The 23,599-nt window shown below is 42.0% G+C and overlaps 1 protein-coding gene across 1 annotated transcript in view; it reads left to right on the top strand.

The window, feature by feature from the left end:
* NAB1 (NGFI-A binding protein 1) overlaps nt 1–23,599 on the top strand; it is a 69,599-nt gene that overhangs the window by 10,998 nt on the left and 35,002 nt on the right. The window contains exons 2-4 of the mRNA XM_069225889.1: nt 1,025–1,863; nt 11,043–11,176; nt 22,418–22,469. Coding sequence (XP_069081990.1) covers nt 1,045–1,863; nt 11,043–11,176; nt 22,418–22,469 — 1,005 coding nt within the window. The 5' untranslated portion in view covers nt 1,025–1,044. The remainder of the gene's footprint in view (nt 1–1,024; nt 1,864–11,042; nt 11,177–22,417; nt 22,470–23,599) is intronic.

Below are 23,599 nucleotides of genomic sequence, written 5' to 3'. Positions count from 1 at the left end.
ACAGCATTAGAGAGTGTAGTATGGATAATTGGGGCCTCAAGTAATTCGTTGGAATGCACCAACAAAAAGAGACCATGCATTAGGAGCAACAAAGACAAAGGAGTATGCTGAAGTTTCATCTCATTAATGTGTCTTTTAGATATAAAACTAAAAGCTCCAACTTTGCCATTTAAATTTCTATTTTTTGTATGTTTTTAGTTTGTAAATAAAATATTTAATATTTTGTCTATTTAAAGTATGCTTGTTTCTTTTATTTTTGTGTATTGTTTTGAGGTTCAAATTATGAAAATTACTTTGCTTACACCTGATCCCTATCATCCATTAGTGATTCCATAGGGGTCTACAGAAGTCAAAAGGTTAAGAACCATTATTGCTATGTATGTGTAGTGTAACAATTAAAATTGCAAAAACCCATGTCCATGTAACAATTTTGCCACAAGAAAGGACAACATATAATCATGTAATTGTTACATTTTTACAGGAAACGTCCATACCCGAAAAGACGAGAGACGTTTATACTGTCTCGGAAACAATTTTAGATCCAGTTTATTAAATAATGGTGGCTTGCAGGGTGATCACTATAAGCCATGTGCTCTTATTGGTCTTTAGTTTGCTTTCTTGCACTTTTGACCTACAGACATGGAGCTGTGCACCCACTTTTATTCTCATTTTTGCCATTCATGTAAGTAGATAGGCAGCAAAACTAAGAGTGCAATTCTTGTTTTAATTGGAATTTTATTTAACAAAAGAAATTAAAAAGAGAAGCAGTTTAGAGAGAGTGTTACACTAAAAAATATCATAATGAATAGTTGTATCTGGCATTACACATGTAGTGAATTTGTTGTTTTGACTAGCAGCATTTGTGAAACTGCCATGCCCGGGTGCTAAGAAATTGCACACACATGGAGGTACTCTTATAACAGTGGCTGTAGAGTGTAGTATTGGATTAATTTTTTGGTAAGTTGACTAATGCTGTCCATCGCATTGATTACATGGTTTAACCTTTCTACTCTTGTAATTGCAGTTTGCTTCAGGAGGTCCACAATGGCGTCTTGTCTACCTAGAACCTTAGGTGAGTTGCAGCTCTACCGAATACTACAGCGAGCCAATCTCCTGTCCTACTTTGAAGCCTTCATTCAGCAAGGAGGCGATGATGTCCAACAGCTCTGTGAAGCAGGAGAAGAGGAATTCTTGGAGATAATGGCACTTGTGGGCATGGCCAGCAAGCCTCTGCACGTCCGCAGATTGCAGAAGGCCTTGAGGGACTGGGTTACGAATCCCGGTCTCTTCAACCAGCCTCTCACTTCCCTACCTGTCAGCAGCATTCCAATATATAAACTGCCAGAGACCTCCCCTTCTTTGTTGGGAATACCTTGTAGTAGCTATGAGAGGAACAGCAGTTCCAGAGAACCTCATTTAAAGATGCCGAAGTGTGCTGCCACAACCTGTGTGCAAAGTGTTGGTTCAGGAAAATCTGATGGGGTGGGTAACTCCCCTCTGCAGAGTGGCAGCGAGGGGAGACTTTGGCAAGGGCACCACACAACAGAGAGTGAGCACAGCCTCTCACCCGCCGACCTGGGATCCCCCGCTTCACCCAAAGAAAACAATGAAGCCCTGGATGCCGCTGCTGCCCTTTCAGTTTCAGAATGTGTGGAGCGCTTAGCACCCACCTTACCAAAAAGTGACATGAATGAGGTCAAGGAACTCTTAAAGACCAACAAGAAATTGGCAAAAATGATTGGTCATATCTTTGAGATGAGCGAGGACGACCCTCACAAGGAAGAGGAGATCCGGAAGTACAGTGCAATATATGGACGGTTTGACTCCAAGAGAAAGGATGGAAAACACCTTACCCTTCATGAGGTAAAAATGAGATTTTCTTTCTTTTTCCACTCTTTTAAGTGTTTGACAGAATATCAGAAACAAAAATATTGTTGGACCAAATATTGTGCCAAGAATATTGAGCACGAAAATAGTGTGAATGTAAGCTTCTATAGGTAGTCAAAGTTTTACTGTATATAATTCAACATCTAGATCTTGACAATATATTTATCTTCAAGGTAAGTAGATGTGAAGTTATGAATAGTAAATCTTATACTTACCTATTTGCAATTACCTTCTCGATATTTTGGTTCTCTATATTTTGTCCACACAATATTTTTGTTTCTGATATTCTGTCAGTGATCTGCTCTTTTAGCTGATTCTTGCATGTTAGCTAATACAAATAGTAAAACACTTGTCACACCCCCACTCTCCACTTAGAGCATTGAAGTGGACCATACGATGGACTCTTCCACTGGATGGAGGAGGAGAAGAAACTAAACTTGAAAGGAAAAGTCAAATATGCTAGACCCAGTGATGCATCATAGGTTCAAAAGTGCACTAGATGTGTCTTTTCCCATATTAATTGTCACAGTCTAATGTTTTGTTGACACTCATTTCTATGAATGTGTACAAACTACATTATTGACCATTTCGGCCTGTAAATTGATCATCAGTAGCCCTTATACAAGTTTACTCTAGGGAAGTATTTTGAACTGTGTGTTATTTTATTTTCATGAATGTTGTATTCTCATTTAATGGTAATGTATTTACAGTTTAATTCTTTTTATTATTCAGATAGCACAAAATAGCAGTTTCAATGCACCATAAGAAAGTCACTGATCAGTAATCAGTTAATCTGTTAAAGTATCTTTTTGACAGCAAAGACATAATTATTTTCATGTTAACATTTTGGTAACATAATAGGTAGGTAAACTGCTCCTGTCAAGATGAAATGCCAGATGGTGAGTAAAATGATGAAGGAGGGATCGGTGTGTGTTGTGGGTCAGTGGGGTGTTGCAGGGATGAATGTCACTTATTAATCCCCTGTTATCCTTATGAACGCCACAGTGGGCCTCACTACAGATTCTCTGTCACAGAACAGGTCCCACTATCCTTCCAGATCTACAGTCAGGATTTGAGGTCACAGCAATAAAAGTATTGACCCCTAGACCTGAGGGGAACTTGGAGGGTTACTTCACCCTCTTCATCATGAATGCAAACTGCCTTTTAACACTAGTCATTTATGGCTGTGTAAACCCAAGGACCTACCCTTCTTGGATCCTGAGCTTTGCTGGGAAAAACAAAGAGTCTGGCAAGCACAGCTCAATGAATCCTTTGATTATCAGCTGTTTGTTAGTCTTACTTATTTGGCAGATATCCCAGGTTGAGCTCTGGTACAATGTGCACTTTAGAGTCGTATACTTTTTATTCCTTTTATGCTAGCCATTACCCTTCGTTTTTCCAGACTCCTCACTTCAGCCACTATTGCTTCTAGACCAGTGTTTCCATTTCAAGTGCCACTGGTGTGTAAGCACTTTGACTCCTTCACCTTCGCCAGTGCACGTCTGACATGTATGCACTATCCCAGGATGGCCAGTGTCAGCCTCTTCTGTTCACCTACCTGACAGTCAAGGGCATCCTGGAATCCAGTGCCCACGTCCATCACATACATCCTATGCGTGCTCCTTTTGGAGGCACCCGGCAGCTCTTTCCTGGATACGGATAGGCTACACCTGACAAATGGTTTTGCATCATCTCCATGAACCTTTCTAAAGGTGGAAGACATTGGTGAGGAAAAGTCCAACTTCTTAATATCTTGCTTGATTGGTGAGGAAAAGTGCAACTCAGGATTTTCCAACCTTTTCTATAATTAGAGTATGGGAAATTGGGTTGTTCTTTGACTGGGTTGTGAGATCTGGTCAAGCCATAATCCCTTGAAGGATGAACCACAAAAAGTCACTGATTTACCCTGTGCTTAACCTTGGGTAGCTTCAGGCTAAACCTAGAGGCAATGTCTTAAGTATGTATGCAGCACATAAAAAGCAACACAGTGAAAATGCATTTTAATAAATTATTTGACACCAAAACCATCTAAATCCAATTAGTAGAACCATAGTTATGAATTTTGAAAGTTTTAAGTGTAAAATAGAGCTTAAAGACAAAAAGCACCAACCTGGTATATTTGGTCGCGCAAGACCAGGGCAAAGTCAAAAGTTAAGGCTGACCGTGATGGAGCGCGGGTTGGATACACGGAGTGGATTGGGCCAGCGCTTACCTTCGGACGTAAAATAAAACATTTTTGAAGAAAAAGTCTCTGAGAAGATAGAAGTTCAACTGGACTAGGCTTCAGGAGTGTCTGAGGAGGGGGTGTCATCGTCGGATAGCCATGGAGCGAAGTCGAGGGGAAGATTTTTACCTTCAGACTTAGCTGTCGAGATGGAAGTTGAAAATCTCCAGCTGGACGAAGCAGGAGGCTGTAGCTGAAGACAGTTCCACAAGGTTGGATGCCCCTTTTTTTGCGGAGGACCTCTGAAGAGCATTTGCTGCTGTGGGGAAGAATGTAGTGGGTGAAGCCCTGAAGTCAATTCGACCGGCGATGCACCTCTGACGGATAGGTGAGCAGGATAGTCCTGGTCTCCTACTGGTTCTCAGAGCAATTTTTGGCAAAAGTTAGTCCTCACTTTTGGAAATTGGTCATCTGGGAATCTATAACACCCCAATCAAAGGTCCAGGATTGATTGGAGACCTGTTGGGGGGTTTAGGACTCACAAAGGCTGGGTCCAGGAGGGGGCTAAAGTTAAAGATGGTGGGAGCCTGGTAGATCTCTGTGGCTTTGAGCAGGAGACTGGCTAAACTAGCCCTTGGAGTCATGAAGTCCTGGGTGCAGGTGGAGACGAAGGCTCTGCAGCAGGGCTAGCCTCTGAAGGTTCATACAGGCTCCAGGCAACAAAGCAGTCCTTCCAGATACAACAGCAGGTCACAGCAGCAGGCAGCCCTCTGAGAGTCCTTCTGTAGGTCCAGTAGTGAACTGAGGAGCAGGTTTGAGCGCCCTACTTTTATACCCTGGTGCCCTGCTCCTAGAAGTTGGTAGAAGTTTCCAGAAGGGTTCTCTGACATTCCAGGAGTTTCCTGCCTCCCCTGACCTAGCTTCTAACTGGCTGCACCGATAATACTGGGTTGTTAAGCCTATTGTGTGAAGTCCAGCCTATTCTTGTGTTAGTGGGGATGCGCTTAGCTCTGCACCCCCATCAAATCAGTTAATGGCCCATTCAGACTCTGCTAATCCCACTATTGTGTGACTATCTGGGGTGAAGTCACAAAGTAATGTCAGTTACACCCAGTCATGTGACCTAAGGCAGGCTGCAGGCACAGAGTGCCAACTTTCTAAAAGTGGGATTTTCATACTTGTAAGGATGAATCAGATTTTTCCATTAAAAGGGTTTATCATTACAAGTTCATAGATTCCAAACATGAGATATCTACCTCCTCTGGTTTAGGAATTACAACGTATTAATTTTAATAAGGAATCCTATGGGAGGGGTAGGCCTCACAGTAGTAAGAAAATGAATTTGGGAGTTTTTCACAAAAAAGGTGCATGTCCTCCCTTTTAATTACACAACACCCTGCCCTATGGGCTACCAATGGCCTACCTTAGGGGTGACCTATATGAAATAAAAGGGGAAGTTAAGGCTTGGCAAGGGGTTTTAAATGCCAAGTCAACATGGAAATGAGACACTGACTTCAGGCTGCAGTGGCAGGCCTGAGACAAGTTTTAAGGTCCTACTTAAGTGGGTGGCACAACAAGTGATGCAGGCCCACTGGTAGAATTTAATGTGCAGGCCGTTGGTCTGTGGTTTACCACTCTACAAGGGACTTAACAAATAAATTAAATATGTCAATCGGGTATATGCCAATCAAACAATGTTTAGGAGAATGAGCACATGCACGTTAGCACTGATTAGCAGTGGTTAAGTGCACAGAGTCCTAGGGCCAACACGCAAAGATCCAGCAAAAAGAATGAGGATGAAGTAAAAAAAAGTTTGGGGGTGACCCTGTAGAGAGGACCATTTCCAGCAAAGAGCTACGTATTTTCAATAAAATTCACCCCAGGCTATGAACACAAAATGTCACTCTTAAAAAGATGACCACTTCAGACAAAATGTAATTACTGGCAATTACATGAAGGATTACTAGCAGTGGGCGCTTTGCTGTATCAGGCAAGGTCACCATAAATACATTTTTAGAAAAAAAGTTTATCAAGTTCAATTTTGAAAACCTCTTCTATTCATAGCAGTGATATCTGCAATAAGGTACATAAGAAAGAACATTAGTAATGAGACTCCACAACACAGCATGAATTACTATTTGAATATCCGTCTTAAATATATTTTTTCCTGCAAACATCAGCCTATCAGTTCTGCAGATACACACATTTTACTTTTAAATAGTTATTTTCAATTTTAAAAGCGTACCTAAATTAACCAAACAAGAGCTTTTCATTTACTAGATTGAATTACACATTTGGGAGCTACTCACCAGTAGCTGGGGAGCTATTAGTAGAATCTAAGCTACTCGTTGGAGAACACAGGTCCAACCTCTCCGTAACGTGTTGCTTGTGCTCAGTGGCAAATATCTTCAGTCAATATGTGCTCAGCACCTGTTCTTGTGCCTCTTCAACATGCACACACTTCTTCTTACCGCTCTACATGCTGTTAGGCCTAGATTGCCAGGGTTGTATGCTCAGTGAGCACATTTGCCTAGTTCCCAGTGTTTGGTTCATCTCCACTCTTCGATGCCTTCGTTGCTTCCAGTCACTAGAACTCCCCATAGCATCTTTTCTCCTAGGGATTTCAACCAAGAGCCTCCAGCGCTCTATTCCGTCCGGAGCATCTGCTTTTGTCCCTATGGGCAGCAGCTACGTACTTTACTCACTATAGCATCGTACTTCACCCACTACTGTTTTGAGGTTTGGCCTAATGCATTCCTCTGGTGTTTGGTGTCACTCATGCAGCAGACTGAGACCGGCCAAACTCTCAAAGTGGGAGTTGGGGTAGGGGCTACTTCTCCTGGCTGAGGTCTCTCTTCATTAGACCCGAATCCTGGCATTGGGAAACGGTCCAGAGCTCCCCTGAGGGGCAGCCATCTTGGAGTCTGGAAAGCCCCTCAAATTGGATTTTATAAACAGATTACTTCAGAAGTGAAAATATCGAGTATTAAAAAGAAAAAATCAATTCTAACAGTTTGCATATAATGCAGGGCCTTTAAAACATTTTTGCTTAATATTGCAAGGATAGAATAGTGTGGAACAAAGGCTGAATATGTCCTTTTAGGCGTTCTAAAACTGTGGTGCACCTGTTTTTATTGTTTGGTGTGCTTTTCATCAGTCTTCATTAAACTATATTCAGGTACGTTGCAAAGTACTGGTCTAGTTTAGTCACAGTGTTCACAGAACATGTAATTGTCTGTGTCCTGATGTCTGCAGTGACAAAATACATGTGTAGTATACTATCATTAGGTACGCACAGTTTCCTATGTGAAAGCAGTTTTTTTTTTTAACAACAAACATTTATTTAGTATGTGTGTTTGTGTGTGTGTGTGTGTGTGTAGACTTAGCTCAAATTCATGAATTAATCTAATGAATCTACTGTTGTGCATAAGCACATCAAGGTACCTGACTTTTCTTGCACGTCAGATGAAGTCGAGTTTTCACATCACTAGAAACATTGAAACATCTCTGCAGAGTTGAATGTACTTTTAATTTTTAGTGTCTTAGTCTGAAACTATGCCACCAAACCGCACTATCTAGATAAAAAAGATTTTGAGCGCAATCGCACAGCATGCAGCATAAACTTTATGAAACTGAAGACACCCGCCCCCCCGGGCATTGAATTAAAATACAAGAAAACAAACTTTGTCTGGTTATACATCGATCATAACGAATTGCTTGCTCCTTCATTGGGGACTAGTTACTACTTGAGATACTGTTTGGGGGGAAAACCCTGGGACATCTATTTAATCACAGTTTTGAGTCTGTTTTCCAAGGTACGCTACACAGCTCATACACTGAGATAACCCTGGTGATGACAAAGAGAATGAGATGCACATTTTTATGCCAGTTCTCAGTTGAGAATTACATAGATTTTCTAAATGCCAGCTACTATGATACCTCACCTGAGTTTGAGTTCTCTGTCGAGTAAAATGAGCTTGCTTTGATTGTGACAGTTCATGTGAGGTCAGTGAGCCACAAAATGTTTCTGGGCCTGCTATCCAGTAGAAAGCTGATTGACTCCTTCATATACTTGAGTACGATACAAGGAGGGAGTTATTCCATTTTGTGAAGTACTGTCAAAGTATTGTTGTGCTGTATGGGACAAAGCTCCCTTTCGTGGCAGTCATTGGACACTTAGATGTCCGGACCTACCGCAATAGGGTACCTCCCAATAGAGGATTTAAACCTTTTCCATATTCTTGCCGTGGGATATAAAATCTTGGGTGCTACCAGGCTGGGACCACCAGATACATCCCTGCTTTCAGCCAGGGGAGTCTTGGTGCAAAGTTCACTGTTAGGCACATACACAGGACTAACTTTGACACAGGGGACTCGATTGCTTGCTCTTGGACATTTCAGACAAAATCTAGAGTGAACTGTTAAACTACACTGTTTGATGGGGATCACATGTTTAGAGTAAAATCACTGTATTTGCATTAAGAAATTATAGATCTTTGTGGCCACAGCTAAAGGCTTCAGGCTATCAATTGTAGACAAACCATGACTTCCCAGTTTAAAAGGTCCAAATTTACATGGGAGGCATTCAGCATCACCCACATTGTTTTAAAGCCAACAGGGATGTTCTCTTTCACTGCACTTGTTTAATGTGTTAATGAGTATGCTGCTATGCCTACATAAACATCAAGGCAGTACCTCAATGATTAATGTATGGAGATGATACATCCTTGTTATACTTGATCAGTATGCCTCTAGATCATTAACGAGCAGCTTTTAGTGCCAAACAAATCCTGTTGGCAAGGTTCCATCTGGCCCCCTTTGCTGGGCAGGTCTACATCCTTCCCCCAAAGGTAAGTTGCTGGGAGCTTTGTTGAAATCAAATCTGTCATTGACAGACCAAATCCTGGTGCTTCCTCTTAAAATTCTGAGTAAGGTGCTGCCGTTTTTGTCAGATCCATCCATGCCAGTGTATCTCTCTGTTATCTAGCTCACCTAGATTACTGCAGAGGTCTCTAAGTCTACCACTTACATTGTATTCACAACTCTACAGTTGGGGCTCCCATTAAAAGGTAGGGCCCAGTTGAACATCATTTACCTACATAAGATCTTCCTAGGATGTTCTCTGAGACACATTCTATTATTACAGGCCCACATGCACCCAGCATATTTGCTCTCTACGGCTTCTTCAGATCCCCAAGTACAAACTTGTATGGAGGGCATTCCTTAGATCGCCTAGTCCCTAAGTGCTAAAACAGTCTCTCTTGTCTTCTGGAAAGTAACCGGCCACCACTCTTTTTTAAGACTCTCCTTTTCCATTGATTGATTCTTTACTCTGCTCTTTGCAAGTGGCTTCTCATAGTGCCATAAAAGTCTTGTATGACAGTGGGAGTTATAAATAAATAAATAATTAATTACATAAATAACCAGTGATAACAGGGCCTCCGGAGTTTGCATCACAATTGAGACTGCAATATGTTCTGCAAAACAGGTTCAAAAGCTATTTGATAAGGACTCCTTTCAGTCCACCTCACCTGGAGGCAGGCTCCTGGGATGCCTGCCCCAGGAGGTTCTGGTAATTTTTGGAGGGGTGTTGCCTCCAATTGGATTGTATTGCTTCTACAATCACTCTTCCTCTTCACTCCTCCCTCTTTACACAACACCATTTTGACTAACAAATTGTCAGCGTTCCTTCTGAATGTATCTATAGAGAACGACCATTTATGGGAATAAAGGACATTAAAGTACCCTCTACATTGCTGCTGTCCTGAAGGGCCCATCCATCACATCATCCTGCTCATAAACGTTTTACAGAAGGTAAAATGTTAGTTGGTGATCCTGGTTGAAATTGTGCAAGTACTACTAGAGGAGGATTGTAATCTACCTTCAATAGGTCCTACTGTGTTCTCTTCTCTGGATTCAGATTATTGGAGTGATAGTAGGTCACATACGGGGAGCATATGATTTTCTTGCACTTGCTGAAAGCATTCAACTCGCTAGAGAGGAGACTGGGACATTGAGGGAGTGTTACTTTCAGGCTAGATCCCTATCGACTATCTGTTTCTTTCTTAATGCCTCTGAAGTTCATGAATTCCTGCATCTTCATCATGTCCAGGCCAGATTTGGGTTGCACTCACTACAGTGAGCCCCAAGATCACAGTGGATTTTCTCATGGGGTGGCTGACAGACTGCCACATGGTATTCTCCTGCCTTTGTTCAGACCCTCAGCAGTGATCGAATGAAGACAACGTAGGCCAGATTGGAAGTTCAGGAGATGGTGGGTGCAATTGTCTTGTATTCGTAGTCTCCATTCGTGGAGCACTTTGCGACCAGCTGGTACCAGGAAATCCTGTCTGCTCTCTAATGGTGCTGTATCCACAAGAACTGTTCTTGGATTCACATTGATCATTAATTGGAATTCACTGTTCCGGGTGCCTTTGTTTAGCTAATTTTGATCTTCTTGGGCAAATTGAAGGGTGCAGGGCAACTGTGATTCTCATTGTTCCCAATTGAGTTAGCAGTACATGGCCTCAACCAGATCTTGTGGTGTGATGGCATCTCTGTCTCTTATAGTACGTGTTGCTGCAGAGAAGGCATCTCTCCTCACAGTTTGGGTGGATTCTACACACCCTGCTGTGCTGGCTAGATCTGAACAGAGCGGTAAATGTTTATGGGTCTGGGATGAAAACGGTGTCTAAACTGGTAGGGAAGGAAACTGTATTCCAGCAGACTGTCTAGAAATGGTACATTTTGTATCACAGCCTGCAGTGAACTGATTATTGAGTACGTTCTGAAGGACTCAGACCTCAAACAACCAGTTTGAACTGCCATATTGGTTCTGTGGAGAGATGACTCCACGAGGATGGCTGTTAACAAAGGTAAGCACTAGTTTATTTTTCAATTCAGTTTTGAAGAAGCCAGAATTGGCTTATTGAATGCAAAACCTGTGCCGTCCGTGAGAAACCAGTAAGGTATGTTTTTGTTTAACTTTCAGTTAACAGTTAATGAGGCAGCAGCTCAGCTGTGTGTGAAAGACAATGCGCTGCTGACGAGAAGAGATGAGCTTTTCGCACTAGCGCGGCAGATCTCACGCGATGTCACCTACAAGTACACATACAGGGCTACCAAGTAAGCTGATTTGAAGGGGGGAAAAACAATGTTGTCTTCCCAGCATGTCTGTTATTGTATTTCTAGCTACACCAATAATGTTCTTCGTTCACAGTCAAGTAATCTTTTCTGCCTTCTAGTTGCAAACTGATGCAACAGCAAATATTTGCTGAGAAGTGTGTTGTAACTTATATTCTAATCATTGTGCCACATTGGGGTTGAAATTCAGTCATCTTTGCAGCATTTCAGGTATTTTTCAGTTCGTAGCTACTAATATCTACCCCTTAGTCACACCCTCAGCGTGGATGGCTTATTGATCTGATCTGCAGATCTTGAGCAAACGTCTTTGGCTGGGAGTGAGATGTCATTTTATGCAGGTATGCTGGGTCGTTGTCCACGTATGCTTCAGGTACAGTGCACAAGATCTTGAATTTAATCGTTGCCCTATTTTGGTGCCGGAAAAAGACTGAATGTATGTGTTCCGGCTAACAGAACTGGGGCGGTGCCCGGCTACTTGTTTCTGCAGATTTTAGAGCTTGACAAGGATCTTCTTGGGCAAACAAAGTTGGAGTACTAAACACTCCCAGGGTATGTCCGAAAACATGATAATGGTCAGGTCAAAATTTTAGGTACAGGCTGATTCAGGAGATAGCCTCTACTCCATGGGCAACAATTCAGAAAATCAAGATTTAGAGAAAGAGTCCAGAGGCAGAAGCACAGAGACAAGCCTGCAAAGGCTACTAAAGATTAGTGTGCACTAACCTGGGAACAGGTACTTAACCTGGTAAGCACTATACAGGGGTTCGGAGGCCTCAGGTGGGTCGTTGCAAGAAGTTAAGAAGAGGTGGAATCGTAGCTCATGGAGGAGAGACTCTGAGGGATCTCAAGAGTCAGGATGTTGGCGTTATCAGAATGGATCTGGAAGACTGGAATGTCAGGTGGTTTCTGGAAGACTTGGCAGATGGTGCAGAAACGAAGCGAGGATGATGTGGGCGGCTTGGGAGATGAGTGCCGGGACAAAGCTTGCGCTGAACATGAGCACAGGAGATCCAGGTGACTTGGGAGGTGAGTTGAGCAGGACTTGATGGAGACTCGTGTGGGTCTGGATACAGGTACGAGGCCAAGCCCCATTGCAAATTCAGAGAGGCTATTTATACCGGAAGCTAAGAGTGTTCTAGAAGGGCATGTGTCTCATGTGGAAGCATCCAAAGGAACCTGGGAAGTATCACGTAATGCATACAAACGAGAATGGCTTAACAGACAGCACGTGCAAATGGTAATTGACAACAAGTACAGTGGAACCCAAGTGCATGATGGTACATCCTAATGGTTTACAGAGGAAACATGCCTATCCTAAAAGGGCAGGTAATATCTACAAGTGCAAACTTTATAAATCCTGCATAGCAACACACTCAGGAGGGTCAATGGTTCAGGCCAAAAGGGAGGGGGAGTCATAGAGTTTTCTAGATGGAAAGGTGCCAGAGTGGAAGGAATGACATGAGGCCTACCAGTAATACCCATATGCATAAGGCACAAGATTGAGTCGTGACATGTAGGACCTCAGTAGTTTTTGGATGTGGTAATAGAGTGAAGGCTGATTGTAGCTGAGAAGGGATATATGTAGTGAGACTCTTCTGGGCTATGAACTCACATACACTACTAGGTCTTCACAGTGTTGCTGAGATGTTCATATGTTGTTTTTGAGGGCATCATGGCTGTTCACTAAAGATTTCTTTCATTTGCCTGGATGCCTGGAAATGTGTTTGGTGAAAAAAGCTCTTTTGATGGCTTTGTGGTAGTTTGCAATGGATCTACTTGTTGGTGAATTTAAGACATGCCTTAAAATAATTCAAGTGGTTGCCTAATGGATTAAGTTTCAGTAATTTGTGAAGATGAAGGGATGGTCAAGCCATGCATATGGTTATAAAGTCCTGTTAGAAGTTTAAAGACTGTATTTGAAAAAGAGATTTAGCCTGTGCCCTGTTTATTGTTTTGAGTCACACAACACATATTTGAGGTTGAGGGGCTGCATGCTGTTAAGGAGGTCTGCAGCCTGTGCAGAACTTGCATAAATGTGTGCCTAAATATCAGAAGGGTTAATAGTGGAGAAATGCCCCATCCCACCTTGTTAAATTGCATTCATATTCCAAAATGTAAGTGCCAATATCACTAGCCAAATGTACTGCAAAATCTATCATTTGTCACTAATTTCTCAAACATCCACAGGGCCAAATCGCCATCTCCCTTGCTGAGTGCTCTTTTAACCCTTGAATTATTAACTAGTTTCTATTTAAACTTCATCATTTGCTGTTATTTGTCAAACATTCCTTGGCGAACCCACACCTGCACTAAATGGATCTTTAAATCCAATCAAGTTTTACTGTTAAACTGTTGATTAGTGCAAATGTGCCTTATCTAGGTGCAGTGAGTTCACCACCGTACTAATTCATGTTTCATTCCTTTTGCTAGCACAGCTAAATGTGCACCCTCTCTTGTTTGTGGCCCCTGTCATATTATATAAAAATTAAAAGCGCCCAATGAAAACAAAAATTAACATTCAGTATAGGGTAGAATATCTCAGTCTGCACACCCGGCTTATGGTCTTGTAGCCATGACATTTTGAAAATAACGGGTAGAGAACATCTCAAACTCTCAGCATCAGTCAGTACATTAAACGGAAAGTATATAGATCAGTGTCAAATGTTAGAGGTGATGCTAATCTCCTTTAGAAAGAGCACATGTATGTTCTGGCTACCGCAGCCATCTGTGTTAGCTAGAATCCTGAAAATGATCACGTGCAAGCGTTCAATCCTCCAATAAGGTTCCGATCCACAGTAGAAAACGATGTGTTGCCTTTCCAGGCAGATGATGTGCAGTAGAGACGTTCACAGGCATCGACTTGTTGACGCCCCACTACTCTTTAATCTAGTCATGCTTGGGTTTACATATAACATTGATTGGGGGTACACATGAAAGGAAGGGAAACAGGATTTCTAACCAGTTTTTGTGTATCTACTGTCTGGTTGCTGGAAACCCCACTTTAGTTCTCCCAGACTTCTGTTTCTGGTTTCATTTGACTTACAGTGGCTCCTCACACATACCCCCAACCCTCTAAGCCCAAGCATATGGTTAGTGTGGCCAAATGTGTTTCCCATCTTAGAAGTGCTTAAAGTGGGTAGGGTTGTCCCCATAACGTTTTCCCATTGGCTAAGGTGTGCCCATCCACTATTTATATCTGACATAAATGTGTAATTTCCAAGCATCCACTACAGAGCACTTCTGGGCCTGAGGAAGAAAAGACTCACGAAAATCCCTGTAGGAATGGGCATGCTCTCTACCCAGGACCAGAGTGGATTCCAAGGTTCATAAGGCTGGTCTACTGTTAAAGATACAGGTACACAACAACGTACAAATATGCCTTTTCCTGCAAGCACCCGGCTGACCAGTGGAAATTGGTCCTGGACTACACCCTGCTGTTGCCCAGTGCCTGATACCTGTGAGTTTCAAAGCGCCTCCCCTGACATATAGGGCTCTTTTGAAGTGTACAGGTGTGGTGGATTGGGATTTAAAGAACTAAAGTCAGAAGGTAAAATCTTAGACCAGGACGAACATGGTTAGTGTATCCACTCCATCATGGTCAGTATCAAATTGCATCTAATTTCTGGTGTACCGTGCCCATTGACTGTCGTTGTCACTTTATGCCTCTTGGCCCTTTTCTACTTTAAACTTAAAAAAAAAAAAATCATATCTCTAGTTCCCCTTATTGATTTTTTTGTATTTCTTGCCCATTTTGTTTATTAACTCTTGCTATAGTTTTATACATCCAGCATTCCATATAATTATGCCTTCAAACAATTCGTCTAAACATTCATCCTATTTCAGGGGTGGGAAATTCCTATAGGCCAATACCCAGGACATGTTGCTTGAGATCAAAAACAACAATTTTTCATATTTATTTTGTCCTTTGGATCCACCCCCCTGTAGCCCAAACCCTTTGTCTGCCAGTTTACAGGGAGGGCAAACTGTTTCCAGTTGAGGTAATATTTGTGTTCCTATGTTAATGCTGTTCAAATTTGTATTTTTTCGGACTACAACCTCTGACAGTGGTTCCAGTAAAAAAAATATCTACAGACACATTTAAAAGGTTTAGTAAAATGAGGCAATGTATAGTGCTCCCAGAATGCTCTGATTAGATAAAAATGTTTGCAGAAGCCTGTACGCAGGACTGATGAATCTTTGCATTCAAAATAAAATGTTCAGAAAAACAATGCAACTAGGAAAAAATGTTTTGCTAAATTACTGTGAAATTTTAGGTACCATTTCTTTGAAGCATCATTTAGTAAATTATGTTAATGCATGCTAGTATTTCAAAACAATATTCATAAAAGAAAATCATTGTAACCAATTTCAACAACATTATGGGAAACATACCATATACCAGCATTGGCAAAGCCAACTGATCTGAAAATGGGGTCACTCTTTTGTTTTTGTCAATATGTGTCTTGTTTTTACTTGGCTTTTGTAAAACTTTATTGTTGTGGGAGCTGCCTGGCTCTCACAATTGTAACAAACATTGGTGAAAAGCTAAAATATTTTTTGGTCTCAAAAAGCACCCACTGCCACAGTAGTTCCTGGCAGTGAACAAAACTACTTTGTGTGTTAATATGCTCCTTGTGAAAGAGCAGAATGCTGTAACTCACAGTAAAGCCAGCCGGTAGATGGACAGAGGGAGAAATAGAAAAACAAAACAAAAGGTCTAGGTTAATGCCATACCTTAATAAAGGCCCAATTCTTAAAGTCACAAAAGTTCACCCACGGTATATGTCTTTGCATTAGTGCAGAATTAAGGCTTTCATGAATTCACAAGAATTTACAGAATTAGACGAGGAAATTGTACTCAGAGAAAATATTTATGAATTGTATTTTAGCAGGAGCAAATATGCATGTATAGATTTGCTCAAACGAAAATCATTTGAGCGCTTAAAAGTTCACTTTCCTTAGAACCACCTTGTTCCCAGCCACACAAAACTTCTACTTCTGTCCTTGTCAGGAGTAAATTTCCAACCTTTCTCAGTATGGGAAAAGATTAGAGAAGAGCTGGTGAAGATCCTTAAAACGTGCAAGTTAGTAGGTTTGAACAAAGTCAAAGACATTGCAACCCTGAAACTATTGCTCACTGCTTCCTCCAGCCCCAGTATCTAGATTTACAGGAAGGTGGGAAAATAAGGAAATTGCTAATATTCAAGCCCTAGTATGGTACTAGGCCTGGTATTGCCAGAGAGGCTATTAGAGCTCTTCTGTAATGAGATTTCTGCCATAATTTGTTGCCGCACTACATGGCACCAAAGGGTCAAGTAGATTTATTCACAGGACAAGTAGATTTACGAAGCAACCTGTCCCATGGACAAGTAGATACTTTATTAAATTCCACACCCCTGCTATTACAACATTACATATGGGCTCTTTTGTATTTGGCGCACCTTATCATTTCATTTCTTGTCCTTTCGGTTGGATTCTCCCAACTGTCATTGTGCGATCAGGGTGAGCAGTCATCCGGTGGAAATGGTTATCGATTACCACATTTCCAAATAGCAGCCATGTTTTCCTCTTTATTAATTTCATTAGAGTTTTTTCAGCCATGCACCATTCCCTCACTTCTCTGAACCAGTTAGCTATACTCAAGGATTTGGGGCTTAAACAGTGTAGTGCCAGTCGCTTCCTTACTAATAACAAAGTGAAATTTCTTAACTTTTATCTTTATTTTGCTGTTGGTGCAGCTGGCATCCATGCCCAGAAAAAACAACTGTGGACTTGTCTGCAATCCTATTCGTATCCCTTCACAGTAGCAACCCACCGCCTGCTCTCACTAAATGTATATTTTGTGGATAATCTCAAGTCAAGTGAATATAAGTGGCCTCCCATTGTTAGCATTTGGGACACCACCGTTTTTTGGACGGTTTTTGTACAACATTGCTGGGGTAGTATGTGTCCTACTTACAAAATGGAATTGTATTAGTCGAAACCAGGCATTGCTGGTAGCTGTGTGTCTAAGTTTAAGTACCTCCTCCCAGCTTTTATCTAAGAAGCCTATTCTACAGTCAACTGTAATATAACTCTCTTGCCCTGGTCTTTTTTTTAGCAGTAACTTGTGTGTGATCTGGGCGGAACCTCTATACCTTTCCCTATAGTTTCTTTGCTATGCTCTGCATAACATTAGAATGTAGGAGATGTCCCACTTCCAGCTGAAAAAACTCCGTAGCCTGCTCTAGTGTAATCAGTATCCCTGTCTTGTACAGGTTCACTGCCTCCTTACGTCCCCCGTCCTTCCATCTGCTCATACCTAAATCTCTTTCACTCCATCTGAAGTCTGCTATGGCTGTCTTTGGGGTAGTGGAGTAGCCTGCCCCATCTAGACAAAAACATCTCCCTGGCACAGTGTCACCTGTATTAGTAGTGGACCTTAGTTTGCCTGCTCTCATACAGGCACTGCTACTATCCATGTCATACCAGTCTACTGTGAATTGTAGCTAAGTTTCCCTGATAATAGGTGCCCTATTCAATAATTTTCTGGCCTCCTATTTCGTAGTGGCGCTGTAGTATTTGCACACACACGCTGCTTCTTTTCTTGCCCCATGTTACATTTATCAGGACTGATTTCATGTTTGTAAGAGTAATATCTGGTATAGAGTACGTTTTTCATTGAAATAGGTACAAGAATCTTGGAAGCACAGGCATTTTTGGTATTGCAGTTCTTACTGTTGTTGACAAGGTCACTGATGACCAGTAAGCTATATTTTGTCTGCATGCCTGCTAGCAACTTATTTGAGTTCAGTTCAAACCATGTATACTTAAAGTTTGTTACCATAATGCCCAATCACCCGAATTAATCTGTTTCTTCTGTAATGTCAACATTCGGTAGCCTATCTTTCGGCACTTGATGCAGTAATAACACAGATTTTTCCTTGTTTATGCATAAACCCGTCTGCTCTCTAAATTGCTCCAGTATGCTCATTAGTATTCTCAAGGTGTTTACTGGTTGGTTCAGTTAGGTCGTCTGCATATCGCAACGCTACGTACTTTTGGGTCCAACTCCTGATCGTCCTAGTATCTAGTGACTGACGTAGTCCACAGACCTAAGCCTCCATGACTAGTGGAAACAAAAGTGACGACCCAGTTGGCACCCCTGTTTTGTGTCCCGCTATAACTCCCACTCTTTCAATACCTAATTGTTAGAAATTGGGTTTTTGGTTGGCAGTCAGGTTACCCTCTGTCCAAGCAAGAACCCCCACTCTAGTCATGGTAAGTCACAGACAATCCAAAATTATCCTGTGCCCACCCTCTGGTAGCTTGGCACGAGCAGTCAGGCTTAACTTAGAAGGCAATGTGTAAAGTATTTGTGCAATAAATCATACAATAACACAATATAGCACCACAAAAATACACCACACAGTGTTTAGAAAAATATATAATATTTATCAGGATAATTGTAGGTCAAAACGAATAAAGATGCAATGTGAAATTGTAGAGATATCACTGAAAAGTGATATGAAGTGTCTTAAGTCTTTAAAAAGCAAACAAAGTCTCTTTCAAGCACAAAGTACCTGGTTTAAAGTGGAAAATCTCTGCAAAGGGCCGCAGAAGTAGAGATACGTGGAAAAATGGTGTGTGCGTCGATTTCTCCTCTGCACACACGGACTTGCGTCGTTATTTTTCACTTGGGGAAGTCGTGCGTCGTTTTCCGGCGCGCGGACAGTCTCTTTCTGTGGGTCGCGGGATTACCAGATGTCCCGGGGTCTGTGCGTGGATTCTTCGGCTTGTTTTCCGGCTGCGAGTCGTTCCGGGAGGCTGTGCGTGGAATTCTCGGTCTCACAGCAGGCGTCGCGTCGATTTCCCCTCTGGAAGTCGGGCGACGTTGTCCTTGCGAGGCCGTGCGTCGAAGTTCCGGTCGCCCTGGAGGTGTCGCGTCGATCAGCATCGGTGTGCGGCGATTTTCTCGCTGCGAAGCAAGCTGTGCGTCGACATTTTCGGCGCACGAAGAGTCCAAATGAAAAAGAGAAGTATTTTTGGTCCTAAGACTTCAAGGAACAGGAGGCAAGCTCTATCCAAGCACCTTTACAGCCAGACAAGAGTTCAGCAAGGCAGCAGGGCAACAGCAAGGCAGCAGTCCTTTGTACAAAGCAGTCAGATGAGTCCTTTAGGCAGCCAGGCAGTTCTTCTTGGCAGGATGCAGGTTCTGGTTCAGGTTTCTTCTCCAGCACGTGTCTGAGGTGGTAGGGCAGAGGCCCTGTTTTATACCCAAATGTGCCTTTGAAGTGGGGGAGACTTCAAAGAGTGGCTAAGAAGAGCACCAGGTCCCCACTCAGTTCAATCCTGTCTGCCATGGTCCCAGTAGGGGGTGTGGCAGTCCTTTGTGTGAGGGCAGGCCCTCCACCCTCCCAGCCCAGGAAGACCCATTCAAAATGCAGATGTATGCAAGTGAGGCTGAGTACCCTGTGTTTGGGGTGAGTCTGAGTGAATGCACAAGGAGCTGTCAACTAAACGTAGCCAGACGTGGATTGTAAGGCACAGTTAGATTTAAGTGCAAAGAAATGCTCACTTTCTAAAAGTGGCCTTTCTAGAATAGTAATATTAAATCCGACTTCACCAGTCAGCTGGATTTTATATTACCATTCTGGCCATACTAAATATGACCTTCCTGCTCCTTTCAGATCAGCAGCTGCCACCTCAACAATGTAGGAGGGCAGCCCCAATGTTAGCCTATGAAGGGAGCAGGCCTCACAGTAGTGTAAAAATGAATTTAACAGGACATATAAACTACACAGGTACATGTCCTGCCTTTTACCCACACAGCACCCTGCTCTAGGGTTTACCTAGGGCACACATTAGGGGTGACTTATGTGTAGAAAAAGGGGAGTTTTAGGCTTGGCAAGTACTTTTAAATGCCAAGTCGAAGTGGCAGTGAAACTGCACACACAGGCCTTGCAGTGGCAGGCCTGAGACAAGGGGAAGTGGCTACTTAAGTGTGTGGCACAACCAGTGCTGCAGGCCCACTAGTAGCATTTAATCTACAGGCCCTAGGCACATACAGTGCACATTACTAGGGACTTATAGGTAAATTAAATAGTCCAATTGGGTATGTTCCAATGTTACCATGTTTAAAGGGAGAGAGCATATGCACTTTAGCACTGGTTAGCAGTGGTAAAGTGCGCAGAGTCTAGAAACCAGCAAAAATTAGGTCAGAAAAAGAAAAGGAGGAAGGCAAAAAGTCTGGGGATAACCCTGCAGAAGGGCCATTTCAAACACTAATCATTAGTCCTAGCCCTGGCGAGTGGCTTTGCATACAGGGATGATATTTATTGAATTTGTCAGGGTTTGAAATTAATTACCTTGAGGGCTTTAAACAGATACCACCACACTACCATAACAAAAATCTTCTCCGTATTTAGTGTCACACGGCCATTCTCTGTCTCACTGCTCTCCACTTCTTCAATCACTTTTGACAGCCGTTTGATATTCACTGTGGTTCTTCTGACTGGTATATAACCGTTTTGATCTACCTACACTAATTCCTTAATTACTATTTTTAGTAGCTGCTCCAAGATCGTTCTCAATATTTTACTTTCCACAGTTTCAAAAGTGCAATAATAGCTTCTCTCGTCGTTTAAGATAGTGCCTCTCTATCAAGCACTTCTTGGTACACTTTTTTGAATACATTTTTATTTGCATTTCGTTATTATATATATCCAGGTGATGCAACGTATCATTGTCCATTATGACGTTATCCAGTGGAGCACTTCTTGGTACACTTGTAGTAATCTATCTGGTAATAATTCTGGGAATGTCTAGTACCATTCCGCTCAGAGATCATCAGGTGCCAGTGTCTTACAGGTGTTGAGTTCCTTTATAGTTGCCTCAATTTTTGCTACGTTAATGGACCCCTCTAATAGCTTTGACTATTCCTCTGTTACTCTGTGTATCTACCTAAATAAGCAGATAACATGCATGTGACCACCATTTGGCCACTTAAGATCAAGCTATTAGATGCCCTGCTGACTGCTTGTCAATGGCATGTTAATTTAGCTAGGAAGGTACATATCTTAAATGTAGCCTAAAGGAGGCTTTGAATTCTTCTCTGCGGGCTAGGGCCTGAAAGATAGGACCCTGACTACAATTCTTTGAGTACAATTTTCACAGTATTAATGTAATTGACACTGAGCATCAGGATGCTTTTTGCAAGAAAAGTTGTAGAGATTAGCTCAAGTTTGGGCCACATAAAATCCTTGCAACAGACGTTCATACTATGCTATGTGTAATGGGCAAGAGCTGTATGGTTAAAAACTTGCTCGTCGCCTGTTTTGTTGGGTTTTGACTTGACTTTATTCTGCTCATGGCAAGGCTGGAGCTGTAGTTGATGACATCACTTTATGTCATCTCATCAGCAGCTATTATATCATCCTGGTCATTACCCTCGACCTGCTATGACTTCAACCTGGCAAATTACTACTATAGCTCTGGTAGTAGCAATTCGGACAGATCAGTGTAATGATTCAATTGATCATGTGACAACAATCAATAGAATTGGTTTTTTGAGGTGACTGAGTGGCACCATTGAGGTCTGTTCCTATTAGGAGGATCTACCTAATTGATCTAGTTCACCCATAGCATGTTCTGTTAGCGCAGCATGCCACCTGCAATGGGAAAAGTCTAGTTACTTGCCAGTCACTATAGTCCTTATGGACAAATATGCATCGGTAGGAGGGAGTGGTTGAAACTGAGACCTCAGGTCCATGTAATGACAGTGGAAACAAATGAGATCTGAGCTTTCACTGTCCAATGAAATTGGGTCCTAGGGTTATGTGGATTAATATAGGTCTGACGGTGAATCCATGTAGTAGGAACTGATGGGTAGAACTACAGACTTGAGTAACGTTGTGGACGGGTAGAACTACCGACTGAGTAACCTGTTGGTGTCTTTTATGAAACTGCATCCTTGGAATTTTTACAATTTTGTAACTTTACGTCCGTAGTCTGAAGGATTTAATGACATGAACCTCTCCACAGATATTCAAATGCAACGATTTAAATGATTGTCTAATTCGATAAACATTGGTTTTATAAAAAAAAACATTCCAGGCTCAATAAATATAATTTGGGTGCATTAAGGCTTGTTTTGTTTCTCTTTCTCGTTATTACAAACTTTATTCGTAAGTTTACACGTTAGTCCTACCTAATTTTATGACTCAATGTATTTTTCAATTGTAGGTCTAAGTGCGGTGAAAGAGAGGAGCTGTCTCCCAAGCGCATTAAAATGGAGGTAATGTGCTATAAAAATTGTTAACTTACGAGTATCTACAGAATACATTAGAGACAAAAATACAGTGCCTAAATCAGTTGCCTATCAAGTTCAACACACCGTTTATAACTGAGTTCTGAGGTTGAAAGCACATTTTGTGTAATTCAGCAGATATTACATATTTTCTTCAGCCTGAAATGCCTAGGAAAAGGAATACATACAAATGTTAGCGCTTTTCTTATAGGCAGTGGCCTTTTTGAGTACAGAAAAAGCCATAAATGTTTAAAAAGTGCGTGCACAAAAAGAGAATGTGAGAGATATGGGGAGGAAGCAAAGTCAACACTAAGGGAGGGACCGAAGGAGAGCTCTCTTACCTTATAAGTCACAAAGACAGCTAACGTACTCTCGCAGTTGCTGTGCAGACATATACGAAATGATGTCGGCTCCGATTTTTTTCTGTAATTCATTGTGAATATACACTTATTCTTTGCACGTTCTATAGTGTGCCTCTCTTTGAGCTCTGCCAATGTGAATCTCCATTAATGCATTTTTCTACCATACTTTTCAGGTCGTTTCCACGTGGCAAAAAATATAAATGGGATTTATTTGTTTAGAGTATACTATTTTAAAAGATTTAGGGCCAGATGTAGGTAGCCTTTTGTGCCTCGCAAACGGCGTTGGCGAAAAACGCCGTTTGCGAGGCGCAAAAGGCCTTCCGCGATGCAGAATCACATTTTGCGAGTCGGTACCGACTCGCAAAATGTGATTCCGACTCGCAAATAGGAAGGGGTGTTCCCTTCCTATTTGCGACCGCATCACGATGTAGAGTTGATTTGTGACCACGAAAGCGGTCGCAAATCAACTCGCAGTTACCATCCACTTGAAGTGGATGGTAACTCATTCACAAAAGGGAAGGGGTCCCCGTGGGACCCCTTCCCCTTTGTGAATGCTCACAAAAATATTTTTTCAGAGCAGGCAGTGGTCCTATGGACCACTGCCTACTCTGAAAAAAACCGAAACAAAAAGGTTTCGGTATTTTTTCTATTTGCAGCTCGTTTTCCTTTAAGGAAAACGGGCTGCAAAGAGAAAAAAAAACTGCTTTATTTAAAAGCAGTCCCGGACATGGTGGTCTGCTGTCTCCAGCAGGCCAC

This window comes from Pleurodeles waltl, chromosome 3_1 (assembly GCF_031143425.1).
Source record: "Pleurodeles waltl isolate 20211129_DDA chromosome 3_1, aPleWal1.hap1.20221129, whole genome shotgun sequence".
Classification (NCBI taxonomy): Eukaryota; Metazoa; Chordata; class Amphibia; order Caudata; family Salamandridae; genus Pleurodeles; species Pleurodeles waltl.
The sequence above is the reverse complement of the archived record's forward strand: the minus strand, read 5'-3'. Positions and strand labels throughout refer to the sequence as shown.